Source organism: Crocuta crocuta, unplaced genomic scaffold (assembly GCF_008692635.1).
Source record: "Crocuta crocuta isolate KB4526 unplaced genomic scaffold, BGI_CrCroc_1.0 scaffold339, whole genome shotgun sequence".
In the NCBI taxonomy this organism is placed as follows: domain Eukaryota; kingdom Metazoa; phylum Chordata; class Mammalia; order Carnivora; family Hyaenidae; genus Crocuta; species Crocuta crocuta.
The window spans coordinates 528,416-555,851 of record NW_027530357.1 but is presented as its reverse complement, the minus strand read 5'-3'; the positions used below and the strand labels follow the sequence as shown (position 1 = coordinate 555,851).

The following is a 27,436-nucleotide window of genomic DNA, read 5'->3' as shown; positions in this document are numbered from 1 at the left end:
CTTCTGAAGGCCTTATTCGTGTTATTTTAGATTTTTAAGAAATGTTTTTATTTATTTCTGAAAGAGAGAGAGAGAAACAGTGTGAGCAGGGTAGGGTCAGAGAGAGAGAGGAAGACACAGAATCTGAAACAGGCTCCAGTCTCTGAGCTGGCTGTCAGCACAGAGCCTGATGCGGGGCTTGAACCCACTAACTGTGAGATTGTGACCTGAGCCGAAGTTGGACGCTTAACCCACTGAGCCACTGAGGCACCCCATATTTGTGTTATTTTAAAACAGGGTATGGGGGATATCAGATAAGTATTTCAACTCCATTGGACACATTTTAAAAAGTGATATGAAATTTTATTTCACTTGTTTTATATTTCCAATATACCGGAAATCACAGAACCTGCAACCTACAAATTCAAAACACTTAAAGTTAAAAAAAANAACACTAAAGTTAAAAAAAAAAAAAAGGTAAAAAAAAAAAAAAAGAAGAAGAAGAAGTGGAGCACCTGGGTGGCACAGTATGTCAAGCGCTGACTCTTGGTTTTGGCTGCAGTCATGATCTCATGTTTTGTGAGATGGAGCCATGTAGGGCTCTGTACTGACTGCTCAGAGCCTGCTGGGGATTCTCTGTCTCCTTCTCTTTGCCCCTCCCCAACTTGTGTTGTCTGTCTCTCAGGATAAATAAATAACTTTGAAAAAAAAAGTAAAAATAAAAATAAAATAAAGACATTTAATGTCAATTTTAAAACCTATAAGAGTCCTGGACCATCATAGTTTTTAGAAAAATGTCTTCTAGATAATCTAGAGCAAAAACGTTTGAAGATTGCTGATCTGGGGTGAACTGGTGCCTTAATCATGTGTGTCCTTGTGCCCTGGAAGAATTTAGCATTCCCCCACACAGTTTCCCCCAATTTCTCTTCCTTGAGGGAGAGCCCTCGGCACAGCAGAGCACTAGTTTATACCACAGAAATTACGGTAATCCCACACCGTATTTCCTATAACAATGTCGGTCCCCTCTTACCCTCTTTCTGCAGGTAAATCAACTCCTGCTGCACCCAAACTTTTCCCCAGAAGCTTGGCCACAAAACCTCACAGCCTCACCATCCTCATGAGTCTAAATTTTATACAATTAGGAAGTAGTCCGGGCAGTAGCCTTACCGACCTGGATTTCAATTCTGCCTCTGCCTCTGCCTCTTATGGGCTGTGTGAGCTTGGGCAAGTCATTACACCTCTCTGAGCCTTCCTTATCTGTGGAAATGGGAGTGATAAGGGCATCTCTCTCACAGGGTCGAGAAGGTTAAAAACATACTGTATGCCAAACCCTTAGCACAGAGTCTGGCACATAGTAAGTGCTCAATAAATGGTGATTGTTATGAACCAAATGACAAAAGTCTCCACATTGCAAACACAGAGACCTGTGAGTATGCTTGAAGGGGGGTGGGGGGGTTAGTGAAAATCAGGAACATGAGAAAGAAGTACCAAGTGCTCAGCCCCTACCACGTGCGAGGCACCGTACATATTTTGCTGTTTGTCTGCAGAAAAAAAGGCATTATCACCCCCATTTTGCAGGAGATGAAATAGAGCCAGAAAGCACCTCACTCAAGGTCACACGTCTAGGAGACTAAAGCACAAAACTCAGGTATAGGTGTTTAAGAAACTCCTCCCACGAGGTTGCACAACTTTACTGCTGGTATCAGACCAGTCCCGGTTGCTGAAGGCACTCAGGCTCTTCCAGAATGGTTATAGCATTCTTGGAGGTGCTCCTAGTTAGCAATTACTGTCCTTTGCCAGTGGCTAGACTGTGTGACCTTTTGTGAGTGACTTAACCCCTCTGTGCCTCGTTTTCCTCAGCTGACAATAGTACCTGCCTCCTAGGGTTGTGAGGATTAAGGGGCACAATATATATTATGCTTGGATTGTATACAATATATGTAAAGCCCTTCGCACAGTAAGAGCTTAATAAATATTAGCTTTTGTACCATTATTATCCTCTTATCCAGCCCGGCGGGTCCCCTCCCTTGTAGAGGCTGCTGCTGAATTCCCCTAACAAGCGTGGAGGCTTCTCCCTCACTCTCCTTCAAGTCTTAATTCCAGGGAGCAGCGCTCCCTACCATTTACCGAACATCTACTATGTGTCAGGCATTGTGTCGTTTCAATGCTAATTGTGGGAGGGACTGACATCTCCTTTTTGCCTCAAAGGTTTATCCCCTGGTGGGTCCCAACTTCCCAGTACTGAGCAGAGTGTCCAGGACCTCTCGTCTGGGACCCCTGAGGGCAGGGGGAGCCGTATTTGCTGCCAACCTGCCCGGATATTTGAGGTGCTCAGAGGAGGAAAGGAAGCTGGGATCACGTGGTTTCCAACCAGGGCTTTATTTCTTCCTGCTGNAGCAGTGCAACCTGCCAGCTGGGGAGTCTCCACTCGCAGTGCAGCTGGGGAGCGAGGATACTCAGGATCATCATTTCCATGGCGTCGGCCATCTGCAGGGAGGAAGCCAGCACTGTGAGGCCAGCCAGGGTCTGCCCAGCGCTGGGGGCGGCCGCACCCTCTCCAAGTCCACAACCCCCAGGATGGCATGTAGAAAACCCCTCTTCCCCTGGCCCCTGAGCGCCCTACCGCACATCAAAACACAACCGAAAGCCCCAGGAGCTAAAACAGTGTGGGAATTGACAAATAGGCATGTAACATTCTCTCTGTGAGTTTCTGTGTTTAACAAAATAGACACCCCCCCACAGCCAATGAAGTGGGGAAATGTTATTATATCTCTAAAATCTGAGAAAAACTTTTCTATGGAGGTAGAGAGACTATGATCTCTTTAGCTCAATTAAAGACTCGCCTATCTTTGGTTTATGGGTCATTGTTCATGCAGAATCATCAGTACAGAAGTATGGCCTTCTAATCATTAACACATGCTAGGAAGCCCCAGTGATTGCATACCACGGCACCTTTATGAAACCAGACAGAAATGAGAGTGCAATAGCAGACTCATGTAGCCGTGGGAACGTGATGGCTAATTTCCTCCTCATATATGGAGGGGTAAATGATGTGGGGGAAATTGGAGGTGCATTTGAAAAAACAGGTCTTGCAGCATTCACAAAAATCCATTTCAGTTGTGTTTAAAGGTCTATATGTGGGGGCCGGGGTGGCTCAGTCAGTTAAGCGTCCAACTTCGGCTCAGGTCATGATCTCACAGTTCGTGGGTTCGAGCCCCGTGTCGGGCTCTGTGTTGACAGCTAGCTCAGAGATCTGTGTCTCTCCTCTCTCTGTCCCTCCCCCACTCGTACTCTATCTCTCGCTCTCTCAAAAATAAACATTAAAAAGGTCTAGTTGCATTCTTTGCTAGAGGAAGATTAGGGGATTTTTAACAAGGGACAATGAGCCTCTTGCAGCAGAAGGCACATTTTTATCTGTGCAGGTTTAGCTACGGTGAGCTCCACAGATGAATCATAATCTTATTGCAACCGTGAGCCGCAAAGGGCTGAGAGCCACTTCACTAGCCAGAAGCTTCAAATCCACCTTGAGGGCCCTCACCAACCACACCCAACTACCCCCCAGGGCAGATCTTCAGGACCACCAGGGTCCCCCAACACAAACTCTTGTTGATTCAAGCAAAGGCTTCAGGTGGAGAGAACCGTTCTTCTGCAGAGCCCCAAGGACCCACTTGAGCAGCCTGGGGGTTTCTTGGAGACTGAATGTGAGCTTACCACACCCAAAAATACTTGCCCAGGCCAAGCCGGTGAGAACAGACAGCTTCCATTGAAATTTTCCAAATCCAATGGCTTCCACCGCATCTTCCACCATGAAAGTATCTGGAAAGGAGACAAGGGGACGGGACGAAGGAATGAGTGCATCCTGCAGTTGTCGTCGTGTGGGGGTGTCTGGGAAGGGAGGGTCCACACCCAAGCTCAGTAAAGGCAGCACATACCGCTTCTAGAAATGTCATCCTAGGAGGACACTCCAGCAAACGTGAAGAGATAATCTTGCTACAAAGCCCACTGCGACATTGTTTGTCAAAGGAAAAGCTAGAACACCCAGAATGTCTATCAACAGGGGTTGGTTAAATAAATTATGGTATAGATCATGAGTGTATATACATTTTTATCTATTAAATTATGAAATATGACCTGCCTGTTAAAAAAAGAATGTGCATACACACACAACATATCATTAATTGATTTTTAAAAAATAAACCAAAAAAGGGCTCAGTCAGTTAAGTGTCCAACTCTTGGTTTTGGCTCAGGTCATGATCTCACAGTTCGTGGGTTCAAGCCCCTTGTAGGGCTCTGTGCTGACAGCACGGAGCCTGCTTGGGATTCTCTCTCTCCCTCTCTCTGTCCTGCCCCCGCTTGCGCGTGCACGTGCTCTCTCACAAGATAAATAAATAAACTTTAAAAAAAACAAAAGGGAAAACATGTTTAGTATAATTCTCTTCTTGGAGATGTACATGCCTGGGTATACGTGTATGTATTTGAATGTATGTACACGCATGGACTGCATACAAAACTTTACGTTATGGTTTCATTTTCGTCGTCTTTGGAGAGAGGAAAGGAGACATCCACTGAGAATTTAGCTTTTTTCCTCAACGTATTGCTTCTGTAGTCAGGAAAGAAAGACTTTCTAAGAGCAGAATGCCCCTGCACTCAGGTAGAAAGGTGTCCACATTATATCCCTAAGTGAAAAAGGTAACTGGTGATAGATACGCGCCATTTCGAGCTGTCTTTGTGATAAAATTAGATACGTGCCATGCATAAGACTAAGTTCATGAACTGTCCACAGTCATCTCTGTAACTTTGCAACGTTCCAACTTTGTACCTTTCTGTAATGTGGAAATGGTTTACAAAGAAGCATGTGTTATTTGTGTGCTCAGACAAAACAGAATATAATTGATAAGCTCATAAGTGTTTTTGAAAAATATGAATACAACTAAATACAACAGAGTGGGCTGGACTGGGCCCTGTAACAGTACTGCCGGGAAAAGCCGGTGACATCTGACTCAGAAGTCTGCGGTTTAGGCTCAGTCGGTTGGGTGTCCAATTCTTGGTTTCAGCGCAGGTCGTGATCTCTCAGTTCATGAGTTCGAGCCCCGCATTGGACTCTGCGCTGGCAGTGCAGAGTCTGCTTGGAATTCTCTCTTTCTCCCTCTCTCTCTGCCCCTCCCGTGTTCTGGCAAGCCTGACCGTGCTCTCTCTCTCAACAATAAAAATAAAAGCTTTTTAAAAAGTCTGCGGTTTAGTAAATAGTATGGCATCAGTGTTCATTTCTTAGTTTTGACAAATGTACCATGGCCAGGTAAGATGTTAATGTCAAGGGAAGCTGCGTGAAGGGTATGAGGGAGCTCTCTGAACTATGCTTGCAACTTATCTGTGAATCTAAAATGGCTTCCAAAAAACATTAATTACAAACTAAAAATTACTAAGGGAGCACACTGGGTGGCCCCTGTGTGGGCTGCTTCTGAGGATCTCATCAGCCCCTGCTGGGAATTGTCATTTTTTTTGGAACTTCAATCACGGGCCTCTTACATCAATCATAATTTTCTCCAGGAGCATGAGCTGGTGTTTATCATGCCGGCAAGACCTAGTTTCCTCCAGCAAAAAAAAAAAATACAGAGGAGAAAGCAGAGTAAGTCCTATAGCATCATCAATAATAGGAACAGTAATAATAAATAAGGGTGCGTGTTGTAGGGCTTGCCATGGGCCAGGCACTGCATGAAGAACTTGATGTATGTTATCCCATTTAGTCCCTGTCTCACCTGTTAGCTCAGCCCTAGCCCCAGCTCCATTTTGCAGAGGAGGACAAGGACTTGCCCAGTGTCATGTGGCTGCCACATTGTAGATCTTGGAGCTGAGTCTGGATCAGCGTAGGAGTAAAGTCTCTGCTCCCAGCTACTGCCTGCCCCCTCCCCAGTCATTACCTCCTTAGATCTGCCAACAACAGGCCTTGGGTTTGAGTCATTAACCCTCCTCTCATGCTGGGAATCTGGGGCCTTCCAGGAATGCATGGGATGTTTTCATTCATCAGCATCGGATCCCACAGCACCACCTCAGGTCTCCTGCTTGACTAGCTCTACTCAGAGGAGCACAGGATCATGGGTCAGAATGTGGGCTCTGAGAATTGCCTGGTTGTAGTTCCAGCTTTGCTAATTTTGGGGTGTGTGACCCTGGGCAAGATACTTAGTCTTTCTGTGCTTTGGCTTTCTTTTCTGCAAAGTGACAAAGACAAGCATAATAGTGCTAATTGGAACTATTGTGAGGATTAAATGGTATATGTGTAAAGTGCTTAGCACAGTGCCTGGCCCAGAGTAAATCCTCAACCAATGTCCGCTGTTCCTGTCACTTATGTCACCATCACCATCACCACCACCACCATCATCATCACCACCACCACCACCACCATCACCATTGCCATCATCATCACCATCATCATCACCACCATCATCACTACCATCATCATCACCACCATCATCACCATCACCATCACTACCATCATCATCATCACCACCATCATCATCACCATCACCATTGCCATCATCATCATGATCATCATCACCACCACCACCTCCACCACAATCATCACCACCATCTCTTCATCATCATTACACTATCATCCCCACTACCACCATCACCATCACCATTGCCATCATCATCACCATCATCATCACCATCATCATCACCATCACCACCATCATCATCACCATCATCATCATCACCACCATCATCATCACCATTATCATCAGCACCACCATCACCACTACCACCACAGTCTCTACCACCACCACCATCATCCTTATCATCACCACCACCACCACATCATCAGCACCATCACCATTATCACCATCACCAGCATCACTATCATCATCATCATCATCCTCTTCATCACCACCATCACCGCCACCACCACAATCGTTGCCACCACCACCACCATCATCATCACCATCACCACCACCATCATCATCCTCTCCATCACTACCACCACAATCATCACTATCCTCCTCCTCCTCCTTGTCCTCATCATCCTCCTCTTCCTCTTCCTCCTCCTCTTCCTCCTCACCATCATCATCACTGTGTCCTCACCACCATCATTACACCATCATCACCATCACCACTAACACCATCATCATCACCACCGCTGCCGCCATCACCATCATCATCATTGTTGCCGCTGTCCTCAGCTGAGTGTTATGCAATGAAGCTGACGGGCAGGGACTGTGACCTAACCTTAGCTGCTGGAGTAAGCCAGGTAGGCCAGCCCACACTTCCAGTGTCACCTCTGGGCCCTCCTACCTGTCCCTTCACTAGACGCTATCCGGGGAGGTAACGCTGGCACCTCAGAGCCCCTGACTGTGGCCCAGGCTGATGTCCCAAATGCAAAACCCCCTCACCGTCGGTGGGATTGGCAAACTCCTTGGGCACAGCTGCCCCATCGTCCAGCTCGACAGCCTCTAGTCCCGCGCGGACCCCTTCAATCTGGACCTCATGCTCTCCCGAAGCCGTGTCATCCTCTGACCTGGCACTCTCGCCTGTGCGACGGAATTTCACCACCCTAGAGAACAGAGCAAATCTGGTCATGATGGCTAGAACTTCCCTTCAATACCCTTGCTGAACAGCTTTTGTGCCCAAGACAGGTGAAAGGCTTTTTCTCACGGTCCAGAGAATTGCATGGATGCAGGGGTGGGGGTAGCATTTCCATTGAGTTAGACTGGTGGGTGTGTGTGTGACAGCTTTAAGAGTTAATGTATCAGGGCTGCCACATACATTTGTACAGGTTGGGCACTGCACAACTGTAGGGGGACTCTATGTCCCCCTCTGTTCCCCCCTCTCTCTGCCTCTCCCCCACTGGTTCTCTCTCTCTCTCTGCACGTGTTAGGCTCTATGAAAGAGGATATCTTTGTTCAAGATGTAAATACTGTTTGGAATCACATCTGTTTCAGAATTTAAATTCATCTCTCTGTATCCATCAGGGGTAACAATTTGGTCACCTACGGGTGATATTATGTCCACAAAAAGTTGCCCGTACAGTATTTTTTTTTAATTTAAAGTGGATGCCCAAGTTTTTTTTAACTGGGAGAATTACAGTAAAAAGCCAGATTCTTCATGTCTCCTCAAAAAGTTGAGTATCTGGGGCATCTGGCTGGCTCAGTCGGTAGAGCATGTGACTCTTGATCTTGGGGTTGTGGGCCTGAGCTTCACGTTGGGTGGAGATATTACTTAAAAAAAGAGTAGAGCATGGGTCACCTGGGGCTCATATTCCTGTTAGGAGCCATGTGGCTAAATCTGGGTAGTGTGCTCCCTGTAGACGGGAGACACACTCTGTGGCTGATCACAGTCCCTTCCTCTCCAAATTACCTCCAGCCCTTGAGGGTTTTTTGCCACTTATCTTTACACTTGTTCTCTGTTCCTCTCACGTGGCACTTACCCCTTTTGTCTGGCCTTGTAGGCCTTTGAGTTTGAGACCCACAGACTCCACTCTGCAATACATGCCTCCAAGTGACACTATTTCTTGTTACTCTGGAAAAGCCTTGGTTTCTCTGAGCAGCAATCTCTTCATCTGGGGCTCGGCAGTAAAATTACCTGTGTTTTTCCACCTCCCTCACTTCCGCACACAAAACTCCTACCGCCTGCCAGCCCTGTGGTGGGTTTCGGGATCACGGTGGAGACAGAACAGAGGCATCCCCACCAAGGGTCACAGGAGACAGTGATGTCGAATGAAGAATGCCCATTCCTCTCAGAGCTTTGAAAGAAGAAGTCTAGGATGTCAAGAGCATGAATGGCTAGGGGGCAAATTTGGGCAATGCTTTGAAAAGCTGAAAATGGAGGGGCGCTTGGGTGGCTCAGCTGGTTAAGCATCTGACTTCGGCTCAGGTCATGATCTCACGGTTCATGAGTTTGAGCCCCACATCAGGCTCTGTGCTGACAGCAGAAAGCCCTCTTCAGATCCTCTCTCCCTCCTCTCTCTCTACCCCTCCCCCACTGGTTCTCTCTCTCTCTTTCAAAATAAAAAATAAACTTAAAAAAATAAAGAGGTAGAAAAGGAGAAATATCTAAGTAAAATATACTATTACTATTATTATTATTAATTGTTACATTATTGCATGTATTTCACCAAGAATAACTGGTGCTCTGGCATAGTAATGGTAAATCTTCACATTTCAGAAGCCTGGGGAACACGTCCTGCGTATGTAGTTGGAGAAGAGAAAAAGCAGATGAAATCACAGCAATTTTCCAAATACCCGAAACACCACTCACTGACAGGGCTGGACTTAGAAAGCTTGAGCCGTCAGGCTCGCCTGGGGCTGAGCACAGAACACAGGGCTTGTGGCTGGGCTGGGCTGACGGAAGCCTGGAGCTAGCATTCCATCCCATCCAGCATACGCACCCCGGTCTAGCAGCACCGAGTTTATGTTCTGTGCCTCATTCTAGGCATTGTTTTTCAAGCCCTCGATCTGCACAACAGCCGAGGTTGAGATCCTTCCCACCGCTTTACAGACAAAAAAACTGTGACCTAGAAGTCACTTGACTTGCTCACAGTCATCGCTAAAGAGACCCAGAGTCAAGGTTCAACCCCATTTCTGTCAGATCAAAACTTTGTATTCCTGGCCAAAGACAGGATGTGACCTCTCCAAACCCTTCTATTGCTCCCTACCTATTCTAATTTTTATTCCATAAAAATTTTATTTTGAAATATTTAAAACATATGCAAGTATACAGATAACAATGACAGAAATATTTTTCTTCCACTGTCCAGCTTAAGCACCAAACACTACTATTAGGTTGCACCACATAAAATTGCCAACATTTGGCCATAATTGGATTGAAGCTACCTGGACTCCTGATTTCCTTCTCCCCACATGTTCCTAGGTAATTCTCTTCCTTGATCAAGGGTCTTTACATGCATCATTAGTTGATTGAATCCTCACAGAAACCCTGAATGGCCATGACTATTATCATCCCCATTGGATAAGATATAATAATCACTTTGAGCCTCAGTTTACCTCCTGTATATTGGATGTGATCATTGCATCATAAATTGGATTCCTTAGACACAGAGCCTAAGGTGGGATTCTTTTCTTTTTTGATTGTGGTAAAATATACACAAAATAAAATTTGCCATTTTAACCATGGGTAAGTGTACAATTCTATGGCATTAAGTCCATTCACATTGTTGTCCAACCATGAATCTCCTGAACTCTTCCTCTTTCTAGTCTGAAACTCTACCCATTAAACACTAATTCCTTCTTTCCCTCTTCCTCCATCTCCTGACACCCACTATTCTGTCTCTATAAATTTAATTATTCAGATACCTCATGTAAGTGGAATCATACAGTATTTGTGCTTTTATGACTGGTTTTTTTAACTTAGAATCATGTCTTCAAGGTTCATCCATGTTGTAGCAGGTGTCAGAATGTCCTTCCTTTTTAAGGCTAAATAATATTCCATTGTATGGACATACCGCAATTTTTTAATCCATCCATTATGGACAGTTGGGTTGCTCCCACCTTTTGGCTGTTGTGAATAATGCTGCTATAAACATGGGTGTTCATGTAACTGAGTCTCAGCTTTCACTTCTTTGGGTTCTATACCCAGAAGTGGGATTGCTGGATCATCTGGTAATTTATGTGTAATTTTTTGAGAAGCCTGCATATTGTTTTCCACAGCAGCTGTACCAGTTTACATTCCCAATCATCAATGAACGGTGTTCCATTTTCTACATCCTTGCCATTTCTTTCTTTCTCTCTCTCTTTCTTTCTTTGTATCTTTCTTTCATTAAACCACCTTAATGGGTGTGGAATGGTATCTCATTGTAAATTTCCCTAAAATTGAGCATCGTTTCATGTATTTATTGGCCATTTGCATACTTTTGAAAAATGTTCAAGGCTTTTGTCCATTTTAAAATCAGGCCTTTGTTGTTGTTGATATATTCTGGATATCAATCCCTTATCAGACATATGATTTGCAAATAGTTTTTTCCCTTTACACAGGTGGTCTTTTCACTCTGTTGATTGTGTCCTTGGATGCACACATGTTTTTAACTGTGATATAGTCCAGCCAATTCCAATGCCATAATCTTTTTCCTTACATTTTCTTGCAAGAGTTTTTATTAGGGTTAGATCTTTGATCCATTATGAATTGATTTTTGTATATGCTATAAGGTGGGGGTCCAACATTTATTTTGCATGTGGACATCCACTTTTCCCAACACCATTTGTTGAAAAGACCACCCTTCACCCCATCGAATGGTCTTGGCACCCTTGTCAAAAATCACGTGACCATATATGTGAGGGTTCATTTCTGAGCTCTCTGTTCTATTCCGGCGGTCCATATGCCTTTCCTTAGGTCAGTACCATGTTGTTTTCATCGTTGTTGCTTTGTAGTAGGGTTTGAAATCAGGAAGTATGAGATCTCCAATTTTGTTCTTATTTTTCAGGATTGTTTTGGCTATTCTGGGTCCCGTGGGATTCTGGATGAATTTTATGATGAATTCTTCTATCTCTGCAAAAATGAGTTGGGGATTTTTGCGCAATGATTTGTTAAGAAAGTACTTCCATTGGGAAGTGAAGGAGGCAGGACAAGGCACGGATGTGGTCTTTGCTGAAATTGGATCCAGCTGCCCCAGCTGAGGTGGGTGCTTGCAGCTCATCTACCTCATCTGAGAGGCCCAGGACCTGTGATACGGGTCTCAGACAAATGTCCCTGCCTAGAACCGGGAGGCAGGTATCACCCAGGAGCAAAGGCCAAGAGACAGGCTGCTTTAGGCCTAGAACTCTGGTTAGAAGGTGGGGGCTGGGACTTCACTCAAGAACACTGTTTTATTCTAACTTGGCGTTTCTCTGGGGGCAGCTTTGAGGGGCTTGCTGATGGAGACCATGGGATTGCTCTCAAGCCAGTGGTGTGCCCATAAACTGAATCTCAACTAAAACCCCTAAAACCATAAGGATGCATAACATATGACAAAATCCAGGGTGTATATGCGACCAATTTCAACAGGCTCCAAAATGTTCTGAACGTTTAACGGTCAATCTACTCTTGGGGCTGGTTTGAGCGGTCTATAGCACAGCTCTCAAACCACCAACACCTGCTGCAACACGGATGGACCTTGACACATGATGCTAGGTGAAGGAAGCCAGACGCACAAGGTCCCATGTTGTGTGATTCCATTTATGGGGAGTATCCAGAATGGGCCAATGCATAGAGACAGGAAGCGGATTAGTGGTTGCCAGGGTCTGGGAGTGGTGAGGGAATGGGGAGTGACTGCCTAATGGTACAGGGTTTCCTTTTGGGGTGGTGGAAATTCCCTGGAGCCAGATAGAGGTGACTGTTGTACGCCATTGTGAATATACGCCGAGTTCACTGCCACGTTAGTCATGATCGCCCAAGAGGTGGGAGCATCCCGGGTGTCCATCAGCTGGTAAATGGATGGATGAACAAAATGTGGTCCACCACACAATGGAATGCTACTCAGTCTTATAAAGGATTGAAGCACTGATACATGCTACAACATGGACGAACCTTGAAAACATCACGCTAAGTGAAATATACTGGTCGCAAAATGACAAAAATGTCATGATTCCACTTTTGAGATACTTAGAATATTCAATGTCACAGAGACAAAGTAGAAGAGCGATCTCCAGGGGCTGGGGGGGGAAGGAATGGAGGGCTTGTGTTTAAGGGGGTCGGAATTGCGGTTTGAAGAGATGGAATAGTCCTGGAGACAGATGACGGTGTGGTTGCACAATAAGGTGAATGTATGTGCACTTAAAAATAATCAGAATGACAAATTGCAAATTTGGTGTTGTGTATATTTCACCATCCAACAAACAAACAACCACCCCAAACCTCAACCCTTAATACTGCTGCAGATGTTACTGGAATCCATTTATTCATTTATTCAACATTTATTGAGCACCTGCCTTGTAGCAAGTCCAAAAATACTACTGGGATTTCAAAAGTGAGCTAAACAGGCTTAGGTTCCTTCCTGCAGGGCTCATAGTCTACTGCTGGGGAGGGAGGCGGGCATTTAAAAAGGTGTGTGTGTGCATGTGTGTGCACATCGTTATACAGCTGTCTTGCACATTGTGAGAAATGCTACAGATAAGAGCCATGAGGGGCCTCTAGTGACTCAGTCAGTTAAGGGTCAGACTCTTGCTTTTGGCTCAGATCATGATCTCATGGTTCGTGAGTTCAAGCCCCATGTCGGACTCCACGCTGCCAGCTAGGAGCCTGCTTGGGATTCTCTCTCCCCCTCTCTCTCTGCCCCTCCCCTGCTTGTGCTCTCTCTCTGTCTCTCTCTCAAAATAAGTAAATAAATATTTTTTAAATGCCTTGGGGGCACCTGGGAGTCGGTTAAGTGTCTGACTTCAGCTCTGGTTATGATCTTACCATTCGTGGATTCAAGCCCCGCATCTGGCTCTGTGCTGACAGCTCAGAGCCTGGAGCCTGCTTCCGATTCTGTGTCTCCCTCTCTCTCTGCCCCTCCCCCCCTCACTCTGTCTCTCTCACAAAAATAAATAAATGTTAAAAAATAAAAAAGAAATCTTTGAAAGGCTAACTTGGGGGGGGGAGTGGTGATGTTTCAACTCTACAACCCTCTGAGTAAGGGGTGGTATTAAATAGGAAGGAATTTCAAATAAATGGGACTTCCTGTCCCCAAGAAGCAACCCCCACATCAGACACATAAACAGCCCCCCAGGTATTCGTGGGAGATAGGAATGTAGAGGAGTATTAGAAGAGGGAAGAAAATGGACATTTACATGCATCATCACCTCATTTTCAGGGATGAAGCGAGAACATCAATGGTTCACCCTTGACTCTGAGGTAACATCGCAGAAGGAATGACTACACAGCCTGACAATCTCCTGAATCCCGCTCGTATCTCATCCTCTCTTCAAGGGCCATCCAGGGTTCCACACTTCTTTCTGTGACTAACAGGGACCACTGTAACTCTGGAGAAGGTAATCTGTGATAGCTTTCAAAATTTTAAGTGCTCTGTGCTCCCACACAGAATTGTGCCGCTGGTAGTTCACTGCAGGGACAGACATGAGTAGGCAATGGCTTACAACACAAACAACGGCTGATAGGGGTTGTTAGCTCCCGTGCCTGTGCTCTGCATTGATTACCTTATGTAACCTTCACCGTCACTAACCCCATTTTACAGATGGGGACAGTCAAGCCCAGAGGGGCCAGGAGCTGCATTAAGGTCACCCAACAGGTGTTTAAGCCAGACTTTGGCAAAGCCATCTGACTTCAGAGTCCCCACTCCGGGCCACTCTGCTATATTCTCTTCTGGTGCTAGCACGCTGTTTGCAGCAATCATCAGGAGAGGAGTAATTACATAGATTATGGTGCATCCACTTAAGAGAATGTTTAAAAAACTTTGTTTGTTGATCCCTATCGTCATATCACAACAGTCCAAGGCTCCATCGATGGATGAACAGATAAGGAGAGTGTGGTCTGGACACACAATGAGTATTATTCAGCCTTAAACAAAAAAGAGGAAATTCTGACACATGTTACAACACAGATGGCCTCTGAAGATATTATGCTACATGAAATAAGCCTGGCACAAAAAGACAAATATTGCATGAGTCTGCTTATATGTGGGGGGCTAGAATAGTCAAAATCACAAGCAGAGAAGGTAAAATAGCAGTTGCCAGGGGCTGGGGGGAGGGGAGTTGGTGTTTAATGGGGACAGAATTTCAGCTGGGGAGGATGACAATGTTCTGGATGGTAGTGTTGGTTGCATAACAGCGTGAATGTACTTAATGCTGCTAACTGCACGCTTAAAATTGTCGAAATGGCAAATTTTATCTTATGTCTATTTTACCACAATAAACACACATGCACACATACGTGCATACACAGACACATGCACACACAAGTTGATCTCTAAGAGCCAACAGGAAAAGAGTGTCAGGGCTCATTACTAAGCAGGTTAGAATATGGTCACGTGACTTACGTCCTTTGCTACCAAGATTTAAATGTGGTCCTGAACCAGGGGCCCCAGCATCCCCTAGAAGCTTGTTAGAAATTCCAAGTCTCAGGCCCTGACCCCGGAGCTACTGAATCAGCATCTGCATTTTAACCAGGTCCCCAGACAATTTGTGTGCACCTTTAAGTGTGAGAAGCGACACTAGAGAGTACGCTTCCACTGTCCTAGACCTTCTGGAAGGGTACATAAGAAATCACAGACTGGTTGCTTCTGGGAAGAAGGACCGCATGGAAATGGGGACTTTCTGGATGGGAAGGACATTTTCCTCCTTTTCATTTTGGACCTTTCTGTAATGTTTGCAATTTTAAACCTGCACATCTATTACTTTCATAATATAAATAACAGCAGCGATTATTTATAGAGCTCTTGTTGATCATGTGGCACCTGGAAAGCATGGTACAGACACTTTCATCTGTGGAATGGGAATGATAACGGGCTTGCAGTACCGCTATAAAGGTTAACTGAGCTTGATGAAGGAACGGGAAAAGCACGGGCACTGAGTAAATGTTACCTTCCCTCCACCTGGCCCCGCTCGGGTCACCTTTCTGCCGGAGCTCAGAGTACACTGACCCTTGTTCCACATGAGCTTGAGAAAGTGACTGAGCGCCCCACGGTTTTAAACCAGGATCTGTTCACGTTCCCACTCTGGCACACCCCAAGAAGCCAGCGTACTTTATTTATGAAAACTTGTTTTAAGACAGACCTAAAGAGAGACCTTTGACCTGTGACAAATTACTCTCAGAAACCCAGACCACATTTTGATTCGGTTGGGTTCCTAAAAGTATTTATCAACTATCTGAGGCAAGACTTCCCAAGGGGGAAAAATGTGATAGGAAAGATAAAGAAAATTGCAGTGACATATGTTAAATGTATGAGAGCTTGGAAACGGGTTGGCTCACAAATTTCTTGGCATTTGTTGTGTAAATTACAGCATGTAATTTACCAAAATAGCAGGGAACATTTATTTCACATAATTTTGCTATTTAAAGAAGACAAGAGCTTGAGGAAATGACTGTCAAAGATCTTATTTGCACCATCATGTAATTCACTCCAGTTCCTTAAATTAGGGTCTGAGACTTGGTTAGGGTATTTTAGATAAGGAAGTTTGTTCTCTTCTTCTCTGAGATTCTGGACTTTAATCCCCTGAGTTAATGGGTCTACCAAACCGAGAAGGAAGCTTACAGCTAGCGGTGATTTTCACAGGGCGGCAGATAGCATCCTGCCCTGAAGAGACATGTCTGTCCTAGGGAAGAAGAGGGCCCAGCTCTGGCAAACAGACTGACCTGTGTTTGGATTCCTTGTCCATGCTTCTCAGTTGCTGTGTGACCCTGGGGAGGTTACTTTTCCTCTCTGAGTCTTGGTTGTCTCCCTGAGTGGATGGAGATGGTAATTCCCACCTCACAGGGTTTGCCAAGGAGATGATAAGAGTCAATATAGACAAGAGTGTCTCGCACAGACTGGCACAGTCATTCAGTATTTTGGTGTTTACTGAGTGCTGACTGTGTGCCTGGTGCTGGGAGGTCAAAGGGGACAAAATAGATGTGGTCCCTGCCCTCAAGGTGGGGGTGCTCTACTTGGGGAGATGGTAAACAAAGAAATTGTAATACATTTGCCAAAGAATGGATCTTGAGAAGGAAAGGAAAGAAGTTTGAAGATAAAGAACCACCAGAGGAAGGAGGAGTCCGGAATAGACTTCCCTAAGGAGGCTGAGATCAAGAGGGTAAGGAGAGTTGGGCACAGATGGAGAGAGAGCAGGGAGAATGGCTGGTGCAAAGGCCCGGAGGCAGGACGAAGGCATGGAGGTCAGAGAGACAGGCTGGGTCGTGCAGAGCTCTGGACACCACAGTGAGGATTTCCCACATTATCCCAAGACCCAGGGGATGCCATTGAAAGGTTTTCAAGCAGGCAAGAGAGTAGAAGATGATCAGAGTTGAGTTCTGAGAAAAGCGCTCAGGCACATGTTTCAACAAGAGGAAGAACAGACTGTGGAGAGTGGTTTAAAATGCAGGTTATAATATTATTTAGATATAGCAAGACCAATGGCCCAGGAGACAGCTGCTGGTAAAGAATACACTCTGTTCTACTCCCGGATCGTAAGAGGGGGAGCCTGTCACACCTCAGGTGCCGTATGGGGACGCTCCTGAGTTGGTAAAAAGGCAGAGAGGGTGGGGCGCCTGGGTGGCTCAGTTGGTTGAGCGTCTGACTTCGGCTCAGGTCATGATCTCAGGTTTCATGGGTTCGAGCCCCACTTCTGGCTCTGTGCTGACAGCTAGCTCAGAGCCTGGAGCCTGTTTCAGATTCTGTGACTCCCTCTCTCTCTGCTCCTCCCCTGTTCACACTGTCTCTCTCTCTCTCAGAAATAAATAAAACATTAAAAAAAAAAAAGGCAGAGAGGGTGAGGGGCAAAGGTGGGCAAGAGCCCTTATCCTGGTTTCCACAAGAAGGAATCAGCGAAGCAGGACAAACAGGCTGATTGGCCAGTGTGAATAATTTCAGCAGGTTCTGGGGCACAGGGGCTGCCTGGTAGTTGGCCTTGGGGTAATTAGGACAGGTGGATAGTGGCTCTGGACTGGTTACTTTGTTTACAAAAAGGGCACTGGCAGGTGAGTCATTACTAGTTAATTCTGGAAGGGACTAATCCCTCCAGGATCAGCAAGGCCCCAAGAGGCCAAAATACTAGAATATAAAAAATAAAAGCATGTTTAACAGAAAGATGGCAAGAAAGGAAGCAGGGAGACAGTGGAGGTGGCTGTGTGGTTGGCTATGTGAGAGGTGATGATGGCTTGGATTAGGGGGACTAAACCAGGGAAGGAGGGGGTGGGGGAAGCTTTTGTTATTTGTCCTCCCCACTTACCCCTCCCCCCCCACACACATTTATGAGTAGAGCAAGACCCCTTCCCTGAGAGACCCAACTACAATGCATAACAAGTGCCCACTTGTTTGGGGAATTCAGTCGGCAACGCTGATGACCAGCATCCCTGGGTTTTGTCCCAGGTGCTCAGCAGCGTTACACTGGGGCTTCTTAGGAATCTGAGACCTATTGGCAAGTGGGATTAGATACTGTGGACCTGGAGCAATGGAAACTGCCAAGGTCACTTAAAAAATGGACCTGGTTTTTGTTTCCTTCAAGATAAGACCTGGGCACTCCCTGATCCGTGTGATGTGGGAAGCGTCTTTTCAGGGTCCGGATCTCTGTCCTCAAATATTTGAAGTTTAGGCAAGTGAAAGATGGTGCTCTTTCAACCTGGACCCTCAGCCCAGAGCTTGAGCTTCTGGATAGAGAGGAGAGGGAAGCAGATTTCAACACAGTACGGGGAGCCGCCTTAGGCAAAGAAGTCCAGAGATGAAACAGGCTGCTTTCGGAGGCAGTGGGCTCTCCTTTATGAGAGATGGTCTAGGAGAGGTGGGTGGGTATCCATCTGAGTAAACCCAAGGGTAATGATATTTAATTAATATCCAGCATTTCAGCATGCCTAAATGCTGTATATACTTACTATCTTATATAATCTCTTCAACAACCCTGGGAAGGAGGTGTTATTAATATCCCCAATTTATAGGCTGGGAAGGAGGTGTTATTAATATCCCCAATTTATAGACAAGTAAATAGAAGCTCAGGGACATTATATCAATTGTCTCAGGATCCCTAGAGAGTATACAGTGTACTACAGTCCCTGGCCAGAGTAGTTCCACAGCCCGTAGTCTTAACCAATTAGCTGATGCTTCTCTGAGGCCAAGAACACCCCCAGGGAACTGATTAAAATGCCAATTCCTGGGCCATTCTCCTGATTTAATGCTTGGACATCTCTGCAGAATACAGCCCAGGGATCTGAATTTTAATAAACCATTGATGGTGGCCACAGATGTTTGAACGTCACCACTTGATGTCCTCCTGCCCTGGACTGGGGAGATAAGGTATAAGGGGTTGGATACAATGGCCTTTAAGATCCCTTCCATTCCTGAATCTCTAGAAGTCCATAATTAAAAGAATTTTTAGTTCTCTGTGGATTTTATTTCTCTGTATTTTCCTATCACCTCCATCAACCTGAATAGCACTGACCTTGTTCCCTGGGTAGTGGACCACTAGCTTATACTCTGGACAAAAGGCAACAATCACAATAAACAGCAGTTAACCTTTACTTAGCCCTTACTCTGTGCTGGTAGCTCTACTAAGGACTTGAAACTGAGGCCTGGAGAAGAAAAGATGGCCTTCCAATTTAGTAGGAAAGTGGATTCAAAGGATTTGAATCCAGTTCTGCTTGAGTAGAGAGCCCTCACACTTGATTATTCTGTGCCATGGCCTCAGTGGATGGGGGGCAGGGAGCAGATATCTGTGCTACAACTTTCCAGGTAGTTTGTCTTTGTAACTGACTCATTCATTCATTCACTCATTCATTCAACAGGCATGTTGCAAGGACTTTCTGTGTGTCAGACTGAGCTCTTGTCCTCATGGACCTTACAGTATTTTACCAACGGGATGCTGAGGATGGAGAAGGTGCATATGTTGCTGGTAGAACATGTACTGGGGTCCTGACTGGACTAAGGTCAGAGAAATAAGGCTGGAAGAGAGACCCAAAGATGCTCTAGGAATAGAGAGACTGAATAATCTATTACCCAAACTAAAACACTGTAGAGCAGTGGTTCTCAATGGGGGCACGATTTAATCTCTTAGAGGACATTGGCAATGTCTGGAGACATTTTTGATTGTCACAACTTCGGTTGTGACATTTAGTGGGTAGATGCCAGGGATGCTGCTAAACATCCTATAATGCAAAGCCATCTCCCCCCCAGCCCCACCCCACAAGGTACCATCTGGTCTGAAATGTGAATAATGTCAAAGTTGAGAAACCATGTACCATGGAGTGAGAGAGACATAATTAATAATTATCACAGAATAATTTCAAAAAGCCAGGATGGTACAAGGCACCCACCTAGGGAGCTTAGAATCTTAAAGCTAAGAATGCCTCTTAAAGGTGGCCCAGGCACCCCTTAGGTCTCAGGAAACGAAATACATTGCCTAAGATCATGCAGTGACTTACAGACAGATCTGCATAATTCTTTAAGACAGAGAAGAGATTGACTGGGGCTGTAATGCCACTCTCTGGGCCAGCTGACCCTGGGACAATCCTCCCTAAAACCTAAGATCACTCAAGCAATGGCCTCTTTGCAAGGGGACATTCTTTCTTTGGACTCCAGATTGTCCCCCTTAAGTCACTAAAACACATATCCCCTAGAGGTGAGGCCAGCTGGCATGTGTTTGAAATGATGGGGTGTGAGTAGCTTTGAGCTTGAGGTTTTAAAAGGTTTTTCTGGTTTGACCTTGAGGATCCCTAGGCTATTAAAACAACTCTCTGCTTTTTGCCTGAAGTGAGTGATAATGAACCCCCATCTCTCCTCCTTGTTCAGGAATTTCCCCCTTCGGGGAGCATTTTCTTAGTGTTCTGAAAAAGGCTTCCCCGGTGATGTTGGAAGATAAGGGAAACAAATCTATAGTGAAGGAAGACAGATAATGCCAGCACTATTCACTGAGCCCTTACTTGGAGCCAGGCATTGTGCTAAGAGATTCCCAGTGAGGACTGTTCTGAATGTCACTCACAACAGCCTTGCCCTGCAGATACTGCCATTATCCTGACTTTATAGAGGAACACCCAGCCTTTGGAAGATGAAATCACTGGCCCAAGGCCACCCAGATGTTTGAACCCAGATCTGCCCACCTCACAGCCCACACTTTCACTCCTGCTGGTGCTGAAGTTCAGGAGAAATCAGTGGAAGATTCATTGAGGTAATGGACTTGAGTTTAATCTTAAAGACAAAGGTTGTAAGAAAGAAGAGGGAGAGAAAGTGAGTTGAGCAAACACAGGATGAAGTTCCAACTCACTGTCACATACTACAGGGCCCTGTATGGCCTGGTCCCTGCCATCCTCCGCAGTCTCCCTCAAGCCACTAGTTTATTATGCTCCCTCCATTGGCTTGATTTTGAGACACAACACTTTTTTCCACTGTGGTGCTTTTGCTTACACAGTTCCCTTTGTCCAAAATACTCTTCATCCCAATATCTTCCTTGGACAGTCCCTACACATTTCTGGGGGCTCAACTGCAATGTCACATCCACAAGGAAACCTTCACTGGTCCTGCATCTCCCCCATCTAGCACTAGTCTCAGTGCACTCTGCACTTGTCCTTAAGACAATTCTCATAATTGGGGGCACCTGGGTAGCTCAGTCAATGAAGCATCGGACTCCAGCTCAGGTCATGATCTCATGGTTTGTGGGTTCAAGCCCTTTGCCTGTGCTGACAGCTCAGAGCCTGAAGCCTGCTTTCGATTCTGTCTCTCTCTCTGCCCCTCCCCTGCTCACACTCTTTCTCTATCTCTCAAAAATAAAATAAACATTAGAAAATTTTTAAAAAGACATCTCTCATAATAATTGTACAAGATGTATTCAAGATCTGCCTCTCCTAGCACTAGACCAGTGTCGTTCAATATGGTAGCCACTAGCCAGATGTAGCTATTTTTTTAAGTTTTTAAATTTATTTATTTGGGGGGGGGGCGGTTGTCAGAAAGAGAGGGAGAGAGAGAATCCCAAGCAGGCTCTGTGCTGTTGAGCATGCAGCTTGACAACGCAGGGGTGCAGTCTGTGAGATCATGACTTGAGCTGAAGTCAAGAGTCAAATGCTTAGCCAGCTGAGCCACCCAGGCATGCCCCCAACATGTAGCTCTTAAGCAGCTGAAATGTCGTCAGTGCAACTGAGAGACTGATTTTTCAAATTCCATGTATTTTATTTACAAATTATATTTTATACTACATATTATACTATAGAAATGACTTCATATAAAAATTACATAATTTAAGTTTAAATTTAAATAGCCACCTAGAGTTAGTGGCTACCATTTTGGACATTGCAGCTCTAGACTGTCACCTCCTTGATGGCAAGGACCATGTCTACCTTACTCAGTGGTAGAATCCCTTGTACCTAGGATGGTGCCCAAATGAATAAAATGAGTGAATTAATCAATCAACCAGTCAACCAATGGTAGTCTGCAAAAGTTGCTTTCAAGAAATCATCCTAGAAAGGAGAGACCCAGAAAAGTCTTGCACAAGGACACACAATAACACAGAGCTAGATATAAAATCTCAGCCTCCTGAATCTCTTGCACACGGTGCTGTGCCTGAATGGACAGCAGGCGAAAGGCAGAAGTTGTTTGGGGCCTGAAATGAACCACCCTAGAGCTGTGTGAAGGAGCTTCCAAATGCAAGGAGGGACTGTTTTCTTAGGCACCCTCATCCCCTGTCCCCCTCCCCAAACCCTGTAAACTACTTAGTGGCTTATAATCTATTAACACTTGGCTTCCCATGAGACTGAGCTTGTTCCAAAGTTCGCTCTTGCCAACCCTCTACAAGGCATTCCGATTTTTTTTTTAAAACCATATTGCTCTCAGGAAATCTGTTGCTTGCAATCTGTGCACAGTATACACAGGGTGTGGTTTAAAAAACATCTAAGTCGTGATTTGTAACCCACTCGGATTCATGTGGCTGTTCCTTTTACTTCACTTCTTTTTTTATAAATAGAGGTCAACACATTTCAGGGCTAATTTTGACTTCATTCAAATTGCAGATTAAAATTTTGAAGATTCCAGCATAGGGAGCCTCTATATATTTTTATAATTTATAAATAAATTTAGATTGCACCTAAATAAATATTAGTTAATATATGACAAATGTTTTGTTTTTGCCAGGCATTCAGCACACATTATGTCACTGGATCATTACAGCAACTCTGTGAATCAAATACTATTATGAGCCCCATTTTATGGCTAGGGAAACCAATCTCAGAAAGGTTAAGTCACTTGCTCAAAGTCAAATAAGCAGAAAGTGGGAAAGTCAGGATCTGAACTCAAGTCTGTCTTACTCAAGGGCCCTTGATCTTAGCCAGTACACTATTTTGCCTCTCTAATGGATAATACATGTATTTATCTGTTAAAATATTAGGGAGAATAATCAAGAAACTTAACCTGCAGTTTGGGAAGAGAGAGTCTTACTTTTTATTCTTAAGCTTCTTTTTGAACTTTATTTATCCTATGTTTTGATTCTATTAGTGCCTTATATTGTACATTAGTATAGAAAACGAAATTAATTTTAAATTTTAAATAAATGAAACCCTCTTACTATTTTTGCCTTTTTTTTTTTGAATTGAGGAAAGAATTGTCACAATACTGTCATGTCTTTACCTGAGTCTCTGAGTGATCTGCAAAGTTCACGTGCTCTGACATTATTTGAAAATTTATCTCAGTAAACTGCAGTTCCAATATATATTGTATCCCTATTCTAGGTACCAGATTTCATATTTCAGTTTCTGAATTATTTTTTATTCTGAGATAATAGGTTGGTTTTTGAGCTTATTTATTTTCAATGAAAGTGGTATGTCTCCCTTGAGAGATTTACACTCAGATATTAATATTTTTATGTATTCATACATCAATCTCTGGAAATTATAACACTGAGCATCCTTTAGCATTTGTGAAATAATGCTGTATTACATAAGATATGCTCTTTGTGGATCAATTAATAAAAATGTAAAATAAAATTTTAATTAAAATTTTAAAATGAAGATTAATTTTACACTGAGAAGTAATCATTACAATACCCTTCAGTTTTCAGAGCCTCAGAGAGCTGTATCAGTCACACTAAAAGTCACTTGGGAGAATTTCTCAGTGGCTTAGAGAGGAAAAAAATGTTTAAGTCAAGAAAACACACACATCCTAACAATGATGTATCCTTTTCAACAAATCCAAACAATGTCTACTTGTATCATCCAAAATAGCTACTGCTTCTAAAAATTAAAACAAAAATCCCTGTTAATGCCCCAGTTCATAGTCTTGGGATTTGCTTAACAAATCACCATTGTCTTGTAGTGGGAGAAATCTGTGAGCCCCTCTACAAGGCCCCTATCCTTTCCATTGCTTGGCATTATTCCCCCAAGATTCTCAGAGCAAATTTGATATTCCTTAAAAATTCCTGCCTCTAGCTTTGTATTCTCGATGTTCTTGAGGATAGCCATCGACAGTGAGTCCCACTCTAGCTGGCTGTTACAAAAACCTTTCATTCAGAAGAAGGCAAGAGGTTTCAACGACCGTGCACAGCCCTCTCATTCACACACTTCATAAACAACCCTCTAGGAAGGTATTCTGGCTTTTCAGAAACCACTTTGCAACATCAGTATCATTCCCTTCCCAAAGACCTTGCAGAAAAATTAGGGATTTCACAGCCTAGGAGAAAGCCTGGGAAAAACCGATGTCATTGCATACGGACTCATCAATTCAGTCCACATTTCCAAACAGCAGCTAATGTTTTCTTAAAACACAGGCCACAAAAATTCCTTTAGGATTGCGAGCAATTAAAAGGGAAAACATAACACCCCTAGTTCCCCATAAGACTGACGGATCTGAAAAATAGAACTGAATCAGAGATACAGAGGCTGGGCTCTAGGAAAATGGCTTGTCTCCTCTGGGCCTAATTCTTTCCTCTCAAACAGTTCCTTTTTAAATTCAAGAAGCCATGCAGAGATGCCCCCCTCCAGGTTTTCATTTTTTAAAGGAAAGCCTGTCTGCCTCGTACTCGCCCCCATGATACTCACGGCAGCTGCCTTAGCTGGAATAAGTCCTCCTCCATGTCCGCGCTGCGCCAGGACGAGCCCTTTTCATGGCCCTTACATGGTGTTGGTGGATGACGAGCGGTCGGGGTTTCAGCACCGGGGTGCTGGACAGCTCCCGCGCCGCTTCCTCCCTCGGCGGCAGCTGTTCGGGGGAGGGAGCCGCCGGGGACCAGCCCACGAGACAAAGCCGCCGCCGCCAGGAGAGTGGGCGGAGAGGAGGCGGCGGAGGGCAGAGCAGGCAGCGCGGGGAGAGGGGGCGGGGAGAGCCCTTCTGGTTAGAGGAATTTACAGGCTGTCTCTGATTGGTGATGTTTCACCGGGTGCCTATAGGGCACACCGGCCTGTGAAATGGCTGTCGAGGTACCAATGAGCGCTCTTTGGTCGACAACGCCTCTCTAAATGTTTGTTTGCAGGGATTCATTAATGTTGTTATCAGTGCAGTATTCTTGAAATCCAGGCTGGGATAGCAAATGAAGGGAATGAAAATTTTAAAGACGTAAGCCTGAGTTAAGATACTGTTTATTGAGCACCTACTGTATGCCAGGCACTGTAATAGGCACTGGGCATATGCGAGGTGACAAGTTAGACATGTCATTTTCATCAGGGAGCTGCCGGTTCTAGTGAAATGAATCAAGAAAAAAAGGTAAGCTAAATATGAGGAGGGCAAAGATCACTCATTCTTTCATGGCAAGCATTATTGATTTCTATAGCCCTGACACTGGGGAACCAAAGATTAATAAAACCAAATTCCTGCCTTCAAAAATCCTCCTTATTTGTGTTTCACCATTCCACTCCTGCTAGAATATCTGCCCTATTTAGAACTTAAGCTCCATAAAGCTTTGCTGATGCACCCCAAGGGCCTGGAACAATAAAACTTTATTTATAGACACTGGAATTGGAATTTGATATCCCTCACTAAACTCAACCCCAGAGCTTTGCATTGTGTGCACTCAATAAATGCTCCTTAAACTGAAAACAAACTGATCTTTCACTCAGGTGAGGAGGGATCCAGTATCTACTTTAAGCCAGGGAAAGCAAGGGTAATGGTTTCTATTAGAGGTGGAAAGTTAGAGGCCCACTGGTAGGGTGTCCAACTCATGCTGGTTTACCCAGGACCTTAAGTTTTAGCCCTGGAAGTTCAATATCTGGGAAGCCCTGAGTCCCAGGCAAACCTTGACAGTTGTTTACTCTACAACCCTAAGCCAGATCCACATAAAGGTGTGTTTTGAGTAGTCCGAAGGGATAACAAGAATACTTTAAAGATAAAGATTTAAAATTATGAAACTCTTAGAAGAAAGCATAGGAGTAGATCCTTATGACCTTGAGTTAGGCAGTGGTTTCTTAGACACAACACCAAAAGCACAAGTGACAAAAGAAACAGTTAGATGTGTTGGACTATATCAAAGCTAAAAGCTTTTATGCCACGAAGGACACAATTAAGAAAAGATAACGCATAGCACGGGAGAAAATATTTTCAAATCATATCCCTGATAAGAGATTTACTTCAAACAATATAAAGAATTCGTACAACTCAATAATAAAAAGAGAACATAATTTAAAAATGAACAAATAATATGAAGAGATATTTCTGCAAAGAAGATGTATGACTAGCCAATAAACACTTCAAAAAATGCTTACCATCATTAGTCATTAGGGAAATTAAAATCAAAATGACCATACCCGCCATACCCACTGGAATGGCTAGATTAAAAAGACAGATAATAACTAGTGTTGGTGAGGATGTGGGACTGGACAGTCCCCTCATACGCGGCTGCTGGGCATGTAAAATGGTGCAGCCTCTGTGGAAAATAGTTTGACAACTTCTCAAAAATTTAAACACTGAGGTACCTCATGACCCAGCAATACCACTTATAGGTATATGCCCAGAAAAAATGAAAACACAGTGCACACAAAACTCGTACACAAATGTTCATAGCATCATTATTTATAATATCAGAAAGTGGAAACAACCAAATGTTCATGAACTGATTGTCAAATTACCTGCTTAAAAAGAGCAAATTGTGTGGTATGTAATTATGTTTCAACAGAGCTGTTCTTTTTTAAAAAATAATTTTTAATAATAATAAATTTTGGTTTCCAACATTTTCAACATTTAAATGGAGAGATTTCATGTAACAAGGCCATCAGCTTCTTGAGAAAGGGGAAAGCAGTATACCTCCAACATCAGGTCTGCCTTTTTCTCTGGCCACTAGCTATGGATGCCTCCAAGCAGCCTGCCTGGCACTATCAAGGCTACAGTCAGTCCACAGCAAGCTTCCCACATTTAGATTCCTTCCCTGCTCTCTGGAGACTTTTGAGGTACACCTTTGAAAACTGGGAGTACAGTACTTAGTACCTAATAGGCATTTAAAAGATCTGAAAGAATTAATGTTTTCTCTTCTTTCTTAGAAATATGGTTCTATTTTTCTAAAGCAGTGGTTTTTACCTTTGAGTGTGAGTCGGTAGCCTCCCCCTCTGCCCAGAGGGCTTGTTAACACGCAGATAGTCGTCCCCCACCCCCAGAGTTTCAAATTCAGCAGATCTGGGGTGAGGCCTGAGAGTTTCCATTTTGAACAGGCTCCCCGGAGACACGGATTCTGTTGGCCTGGGGACCACACTGAGAACCTCTGTTCTAAAGTTCTATCTGGATTAGATGATCTGCCAAGAAAAATATGACCCATGTTTGTTTATACCTCTGATCTTTGAGGGATCCTTGAGCAGATATGAATATTATAAAGGCAGTTACTTCCAGCCAGCCACGTTATCCATCTGTCTGGGAAATGGGGGCATGCCAAAAGCCAGACGGGTTTTATTTCACATC

The 27,436-nt window shown here is 44.4% G+C and overlaps 1 protein-coding gene across 1 annotated transcript in view; it reads right to left on the bottom strand.

Annotated features, from left to right (window-relative positions):
• SVOP (SV2 related protein) overlaps nucleotides 1-27,183 on the bottom strand; it is an 80,602-nt gene extending 53,419 nt beyond the window's left edge. The window contains exons 1-4 of the mRNA XM_077765963.1: nucleotides 27,062-27,183; nucleotides 7,365-7,525; nucleotides 3,710-3,795; nucleotides 2,386-2,466 (exon numbers count right to left, since the gene is read on the bottom strand). Of these exons, the coding sequence (XP_077622089.1) occupies nucleotides 2,386-2,466; nucleotides 3,710-3,795; nucleotides 7,365-7,525; nucleotides 27,062-27,183 (450 nt within the window). The remainder of the gene's footprint in view (nucleotides 1-2,385; nucleotides 2,467-3,709; nucleotides 3,796-7,364; nucleotides 7,526-27,061) is intronic.
• Nucleotides 27,184-27,436: the final 253 nt, after the last annotated feature.